This window comes from Hyla sarda, unplaced genomic scaffold (assembly GCF_029499605.1).
Source record: "Hyla sarda isolate aHylSar1 unplaced genomic scaffold, aHylSar1.hap1 scaffold_3552, whole genome shotgun sequence".
Taxonomy (NCBI): Eukaryota; Metazoa; Chordata; class Amphibia; order Anura; family Hylidae; genus Hyla; species Hyla sarda.
The window spans coordinates 4596-13115 of NW_026610320.1; the positions used below are offsets into that span (position 1 = coordinate 4596).

An 8520-nucleotide genomic window follows, 5' to 3' on the forward strand; every position below is an offset into this window, starting at 1 on the left:
CATCCGCGCAATCACGGATGTCGGCCATTACCGGCGGGTCCCCGGCTGCTAGAACCTTGCATGACGTGAGCACCGCTCCGATGCTCGCGGTCATACACAGGATGTAAATGTACGTCCTGGTGCGCTAAGTATCTCCACACCAGAATGTACATTTACGTCCGTGGTCGTACTCATCATGTATTTGTTGTGGAATATTGGCTGTAGAATCCACCCTGAAAGTACAGTACAACATAAGTGTATGGTATTTTAACAAACCCCATTCACTTAAATCTACACCATAACCTCTCTGTAAGAAGTGACCAAAAAAACGCAAATTTCTGAACTTTAGTAATTTTTTACGTGTACACCATTGACTGTGCGGTTTATTATTTTAATAGTTTGAACAAAAGGACAATTACATGCAATCTTAAGATCGCACAGTATTGATCAGTGTTATTGAAGCTTCATTGCTCCAGGTTGCCATGGCTATCTGCACCACTGGAGTGATGATCAGACAGCGAGGATTGAGACCCCACGATTTTGCCGTGGGTGTCCTGATCCGCTCCACTGAGCTAACGGGCATATAAAGTTTTAGATGCCGCAATCAACAAATGATGCCTCTAAGGGGTTTATGCCAGACAATGACCAGATCGGTGAAGTCCGGCATTAGCCGTGGGTCCCGATTGTTTATAGCAACCAAGACCCACCAGGTATGAATAGCGCTCAGCTCCTGAGCACGCTTCATATTGCGAGTGTACATATACTTGCTGCCTCCTTAAGAGGTTAAAGGAGATCTCCACTCTTGAAAAACTTTTCCCCTAACCTAAGGATAGGGGATAAGTTTCAGATCGTGGGGGTCCGACCGCTGGGACCCCCCGCGCGCGATCTACTGTACGTGGCCCCAGCAGCCCGCGGGAAGGGGGGGTGTGTCGACCACCACACAAAGCCTTTGGCAATCTCCGGCTCTGCCATAGCGCTGTATTGAGGGGCGTGTCGAACGCCGATTCGTGTGTTGGGAGACACGCGCTCTCTGGCCAGCGAGCCAGGGCCCTGTATGGACCCCCGCAATCTGAAACTTATCCCCTATCCTTAGGATAGGGGATATGTTTTTCAGCACTGGACTACTACTTTAAAATGTACAAGTAAAAAAAAAATGTGCTTTGATGTGTTCTAGTGACAAGTTAAAGGTTTTGATTAGTCGGTGTGTTCAGTGTGTTTTGGTGTTTGAGCACTCTTTCTACGAAATTCTGATTTACATTACGATGCTCTCAGTCATGTCACCCCTCTAAGCCTGCACTTCTCCCGACTTGTTCTAGCGTTTTGGCACACCCTGACCAATATGTTTCCATGACAAAGCAAAAGTTTTTTTTCAACTACAATGCCCATTTAATAATCAGTGTTACATATAATGATATAGTCCACCTTACTACTGGTTTTATCTGCCACAAGAGGTTTAATACTAATTAAATGAATGGCACAGAACATACAGTGACAGTGCTGAGATGCATTTATACTGTGCAACGTTATATGTAAGCAAAATACTAAATGTGAAATGAACATTCGAATAGTCAACAGTTGATATTGTCCAAAAACATGGAATGCACAAGAAACATCTATTCATCGTGGAGGAACATGACAACATAGGAATTATACAGATTGTGAAATCAAAATTTACAATCCCTTTCACAGCTTCACAAACATTTGGACCCTTACATTGAATAGAAAAATATTTCCCCTGCTCTGTTCTTTAAAAAGATGATCCAACGTTTAAAACTATAAAAAAAAAAAAAAAAGGTTGGTGGCTTTTAATTAGCGATAGATCCGTATGTCATTGAGTCCCATAGTGCCAGCATGGCATTACATGTAAACAGTAAGTGTTTGCAGTATCATTTTACGACAAAGTGGACAGTTACGCTGAAGTATTGGCTGCTGCAGAAGAATCTCGGAGCACTGCGAGCACAGACATAGGTGGCGGCATGGCAACAAGAGGACAGTTTTATTTTCATCTTGGCAGATTACACATTTTTTACTCTCTTCCTGCTGTTTTAATAGCTTCCAAGGGTCTTCAGCTGCTGTCTCAGTCTCATGAGATGTTGATGCATAGGGCAGTGGCACAGGAGACACACTCTGTGGAACTCGAATTGGTTCAGGCAGCACATTCTGAGCTGGGGCATGTTGTCCCTGTGCACGTGGTAGATTGTGCACTCGAGTGGTCCCTGCAGTACTCTGTGCCCTGACCACCCTTACTGGTGCATTCTGTTGTCTAGTCCTCAGGAGGTTATGGTCTCTATCCCATGCAGCTCGGTACATTCTGACATGCTGTAGACACCAGGCAGCTACCCTTCTCCATAATTCTGCATTGAGTGAATGACGTATTAGTATCTGGATAAAATGGCCGAGCCTGTGTAGTCTTTCTTGGAATGAACGTAATGCAGGTGAGGGCCTAAGAATCATGCGGCAGAACCAAAGCAAGAGCAACAGTAGGGCAACTTCATAAAGGTGTCTAAAGAGTATTACACCTATCCCCGTGCTGCAGGACACCAGTAAGTCCACCGCCAACTGAAATGGTGTCCAGAAAAGAATGACCACAGCCACGGCAGAACTGGACATCTGGGACAGCAGCGCTGCAATCAAGTCTTTCCCTACAAAGATCACATTAACCAAAGTGAACCACAGGCCCAGCACTGCAGAGAACACATTCTGTACACCGATAAGACACACATTCACCAAGCTGTTCACAACGTAGGCCACCAAGCTGCTTGCTATCCCAAGGGCCTCCCAAACTTGGAGCTGAAAGTTCTGTCCAGACAGTGCCATGTTAAGAAGGCCACGCTGCATCATCTCCTTGCTCCGCAGCAACACATGGCACATCAGGTTCCATACAAGTTGCAAACTGTCCAATCCTGACAAAAGGCCTCGCACACCATCACCCACCGCATGCATGGAAGCTAGTGCCAGGTTACCACAGGTTTCACCCAGCAGGGCCATGGACACAAGGGCATTTTCCCAGCACCGTAATAGGCCAAAGGTTATGGTTCCTGGCAAATTGAGGATGAAATGAATGGCACGGAAAAGAAATGTCAGAAGTGAAGACACAAGCCAATAATTTAGGTCCAGCACCAGAAGCAGCAGATCCAGGGTCCATCCCAGACCACTGATGAGCAGCAGAATGCCCTGCATGGCTAAGGAAGAACAGGACAGAAGGGCCCCTCATCTACTGACACATCATCTTAATCGGAAAGCATGTCGGTCAGGCTGTCTTCCAGACCCAGCACACAGCACAGTAGATCATTAGTCCTTGCTGGACTTTATAGCTGTTGCAGTCGCCACGTTCTCTCCCAGCTCTTAGATGTCGGAGCCCGCAATATAAAGTCAGCCTCTGGGTTGTGTTTGAGGCTTTTCACCACCTCGACTCCACGAACAGATAACCAGTCCCTGTAAACAGCGACGACTGTCCTGTGCAAGGGACAATGTTCAGGGCGCCGCCATCTTGGTCCTCCAGCAGCTTGTTTGAGGAAGTAAACGGAACAGTATTCAGGCCGGAGCAACGGAACGAAGATTGCATCGATTCTGCCTGAATAGTGAAAGCATCCGCAGCCGTTAGGACCGTCGTTGATAGAGTTAATGCAGGGACGTTGTTGATTGGTGGAATGGTAGCCAATGAAGTTCTGTTGAGTTATTCAAAGTTTGTGCTCGGCACTGAGTGTATGAGCTGGGAAATAATGCGGGGGGCGGGGCGACAGTGATCGGACTAGAAGACCGCAGACTAGTAGGGGCTTGTCAGCTGAGTGTACTGTGTACAGTATTATTGCTTCGGTTCTTACAGATTTCACAGGCGGTTATAGTACATCCTCTTGTTTGCCAATAGCGCTCGATCACAGCCTAGCTTTCATTTATCCTATTTCTGTGTTGAAATGCAAGCGTAGCTGTATCTCAGTGTTTGAACTACAAGTCTAAGCATGCCTAGACAGCTAAAGGCTATCTGGACATGCTGGGAGTTATAGTTTAGAAACAGCTGGAGGCACCTTGGTTGTAAAACACTATTTGTCAGCTGTTTTATATGAAGCTGTGTTCCAACACAGTTTTTTCGCTTTTGGTCCATTTTTAGGTTGTTCACCCCTTAAAGGGCTTCTCCAGTGCTTAGACATCTTATCCCCTATCCAAAGGATAGGGGATAAGATGCCTGATCGCGGGAGTCCCGCCGCTGGGGACCCCCGTGATCTTGCACGCGGCACCCCGTTTGTAATCAGTCCCCGGAGAGTGTTTGCTCCAGGTCTGATTACCGGCGACCACAGGGCCGGCGGCGTGTGACGTCACGCCTCTGCCCCTGTGTGACGTCACGCTCCGCCCCTCAATGCAAGCCTATGGGAGGGGGTGTGACAGCTATCACACCCCCTCCTGTAGGCTTGCATTGAGGGGCTGAGCGTGACATCACGCGGAGGCATGACGTCACACGCAGCCGGCCCTGTGGTCGCCGGTAATCAGACCCGGAGCAAACACGCTCCGGGGACTGATTACAAACGGGGTGCCGCGTGCAAGATCACGGGGGTCCCCAGCGGCGGGACTCCTGCAATCAGGCATCTTATCCCCTATCCAAAGGATAGGGGATAAGATATCTAAGCACCGGAGAACCCCTTTAAGGACGCAGGGTTTTTCCGTTTTTGCATTTTCATTTTTTCCTCATCACCTTCTAAAAATCATAACGCTTTCAATTTTGCACATAAAATTCCATATGATGGCTTATTTTTTGCACCACCAATTCTGCTTTGCAGTGACATTAGTCATTTTACCCAAAAATCCACGGCGAAATGGAAAAAAAATTCATTGTGCGACAAAATTGAAGAAAAAAATGTCATTTTGTAACTTTTGGGGGCTTCCGTTTCTACGCAATGCATTTTTCGGTAAAAATAACACCTTATCTTTATTCTGTAGGTCCATTCGGTTAAAATGATACCCTACTTATATAGGTTGGATATTGTCATACTTCGGAAAAAATCATAACTACATGCAGGAAAATTTATATGTTAAAAAATTCTCATCTTCTAACCCCTATAAATTTTTTAATTTTCCGCGTACGGGCCGGTATGAGAGCTCTTTTTTTGCGCCGTGTTCTGAAGTTTTTATTTGTACCATTTTTGTATTGATCGGACTTTTTGATCGCTTTTTATTCATTTTTTCATTATATAAAAAGTGACCAAAAATACGCTATTTTGGACTTTGGAATTTTTTTGCGCGTACGCCATTGACCGTGCGATTTAATAAACAATATATTTTTATTGTTTGGACATTTCTGCACGCGGCGATACCACATATGTTTATTTTTATTCAAACTTTTATTAGGGAAGGGGTTGAATGAACTTTTTTTCCACTTTTTATGCAATGCTATAGCTCCCATAAGATAGCTCCCCCACAATAGGTAGGCAGTGTTCCCCACAGACATACAGCCTAAAGCCATATACAGCGTATGGCTGGAGGCTGTATGCCTGTGTACTGCCCCACTTCAGTGCTCCGACCACCGCTCCTCCGGTCCGGCCATAGCATTAGTTCCCGGGACCGGAGAAGCGGTGGTCGGAACACCGAAGATGACATCCCGCCGGTCACTTACCAAGCTGGCCAGCGTGCGTCTTCCTCCTCCTCGATGCTCCGGTCTTCTGCGCCTCTGTTGCTATGGGCGCACGCACGGGACGTCAGTGACGTCCCGGCGTGCGCTATCTCCCGGCGGCCCCTGCATTTTTAAACTTAACGCATGCCCGCAGAGAGTTAACGGGGGCATCCCTGTGTCCCGAAAACATCTTTTGGGACACAGGGATGTCCTTAATAGGGATGGGGGGGGGGGGGAATTGCCCCATCGCTACAGGTCGGGCAAGCACCGGCTCTGCTCGTGGCCCCGGGCCAGCTTGGGGCCTCAAGCAATTGCTTGGTTTGCCTGTCCTGTAGTGACAGGCCTGCATACAGGTACGCCCTGACATCCTGGTACTTAAGGACACCTCTAGGCGTACCTGTGCAAACCCCTAGGGCGAACAACCCCCCCCCCCCCCCCCCCCATGTTGGCAATCGCCGCAAATCGCCATTCAATTCAGATCGGTGATTTGCGACGATTCCGAGACGGCATCTATCATCCTTTAGCAGAAGGAGTGAGGTGGCACCAGCCACCGAATCAGGACTTCTGCTGTGGGGGAGTCCCTAACGGCACCTGCTCCAACCCTCTTCCGGAGGGCGAGAGCGGGTGACTGGAGTCATTACCCCTGATCCCCAGCATCGGCGGCAGAATTGGTGCCCCAGGAGCGGAGTCAGTGGCGGCTGGAGGATCCGGCGTGCGCAGCACCAGGAGGTAAGGCTGGCCTCCTGCTGTTGCTTAACAACAACTCCCAGCATGCACAAAAGGGCACGCTGGGAGTTGTTGTTATGCAACAGTAGAAAGCACAACTACAGTTCCCAGCATGCCCTTTGATAGTGTACCCCCAGCTGTTGCATAACTACAACCCCCAGCATGCACAAACTACGAAAAGGCATACTGGGAGTTGCAGTAGTGTGCCTCCAGCTGTTAGTGCTATAAGTGCATGCTGAGAGTTGTAGTTTTGCAACAGCTGGAGGCACACTGGTTGGAAAACACTGAGTTAGGTAACAGAAACTAACCTCCAGGGGGCTCATCATCACTGCTAGATGATGAGGACGATGAAGAACACAGGAATGTTGGATCTTCATCGTCCTCACTGACAGATTCGGAGTCGGAGGCAAGAAAAGCCAGCGAGCCATCGCCTTTTTCTACGGTGGCAGGGGGGAGGGCGGTGGTGCGGGGGAGGGGGTGTGTGTGGGGGGTTGGCGGGGATGTATGTAGTGTGTGTGCTTGGTGTATACTATATATATAACGGTGTGTGATTAGAAATCACACACCGTTATATGAACAAAAATAAAAAGCTGCGGCCAAACAAAAAAATGCAGCGCCCTGAACCCCTAATAGGGCCCGGGTCAAGCTGAGAATCTCCGGCAGACCCTTGGGGACCTATTAGGGGGTCGGGGGGGGGGAAATTTTTTTTTTTTACCGTTTTACACTATTTTCTCCTACCTTTCCCTGGGGGGTTTTCTGTTCCTGCTCTATGGGGGATCGTCGGTCCTGAGGGGGCTCCTATCTTCACGGGGGGGTCCCTGGCACCTTCAAGCAGCTTTGCCCGCTGACTGAACTCAGCTAACAGGCAGAGCTGCAAGAAGATGCAGTCAACCCCTCCCCCGCCGACTACTATTGGCGGGACCATCGTCCAGCCAATAGCAGTGCTCCTGGGGGGGGGGTGACAAAATCGCCACCTCCCCATAGATACAGTGGGTGATAGGGGGTGTATTGTACACCCCCGATCACCTTGTATCTTCGGGTCAGCGGGTCACACGTGACCCGTATGACCCGAATCGCGGCAGATCGTTAGTGTGAATTCACCAACGATCTGCCGCGATCGCCGACATGGGGGGGGGGTCTGATGACCCCCCTGTGCATTTGCGCGGGATGCCTGCTGAAAGATATCAGCAGGCATCTCGGTCCGGTCCCCGCCCGGCGCGCGGCGGGGACCGAAATTCCTACGGGCGTATGGATACGCCCTGGGTCCTTAACCCCTTAAGGACACATGACTTTCTCATACGTCTCCATTTCAGAGTCCTTAAGGACACATGACGTATGAGAACGTCATGTGTTTTACCGGCCCCCCGCAACCATCTGGAGCGGAGCCGGTGCCCGATGCCTGCTGAAATCGTTCAGCAGGCATCGGGGCATATCGCCCAGGGGGGTCATGATGACCCCCCATGTCGGCGATGGCCGCAGATCGCTGGACAATTCAGTCCAGCGATCTGCGGCGGATTCCGGGTCAATCGGGTCTCCAGTGACCCGGTGACCTGGAATTATTGGCTGATCGGGGCCGTCAGAGACGGCCCCGAACAGCCAGCAGGGTTGAGGTGGCACTGGTGCCACCTCACGATCGCCCTGATTCGTCGGCCGGATTCCCGGCCGACCAATCAGGGCGCCTGCTGCGGGTGTCACTCCCGCACCCGCTCCGCCCCTCTTCCGGAGGACGTGAGCGGGTGCGGGACGTGCACCCCGGGTGCTGGGGACCCCGATCCCCGGCGTCCCTGTTGGGATCGGGGTCCCAGGAGCAGCGGCGGCGGCGACGACGAGGGACTGACCTGTGCGGCGAGGATCGTTGGAGGTGAGTGACAGCCTTCTGCTGTTGCTTAGCAACAGCTCCCAGCATGCAAAAAGGGCATGCTGGGAGCTGTAGTTATGCAACAGCAGGAGGCAGACCACCACAACTCCCAGCATTCCCTTATGGGCATGCTGGGACTTGTAGTTTTGCAACAGCTGGAGGCACATTCTTTCTATGGAAAAGTGTACCTTCAGCTGTTGTATAACTACAACTCCCAGCTTGCACAATCAGCTAAAGTGCATGCTGGGAGTTGTAGTGGTGCATCTGGTGGTTGCATAACTACAACTCCCAGCATGCCCGTTGGCTGTCGGTGACTGCTGAGAGTTGTAGTTTTGCAACAGCTGAAGGCACACTG

At 50.2% G+C, this 8520-nt stretch overlaps 1 protein-coding gene across 1 annotated transcript; it reads right to left on the reverse strand.

Moving 5' to 3' along the window:
- Positions 1-1364: 1364 nt before the first annotated feature.
- LOC130331740 (E3 ubiquitin-protein ligase RNF26-like) lies at positions 1365-3715 on the reverse strand. Its single transcript, XM_056553709.1, has one exon. The coding sequence runs from the start codon at positions 3157-3159 to the stop codon at positions 1837-1839; it is 1323 nt and encodes a 440-aa protein (XP_056409684.1). The 5' UTR covers positions 3160-3715; the 3' UTR covers positions 1365-1836.
- Between the last annotated feature and the right edge of the window lie 4805 nt (positions 3716-8520).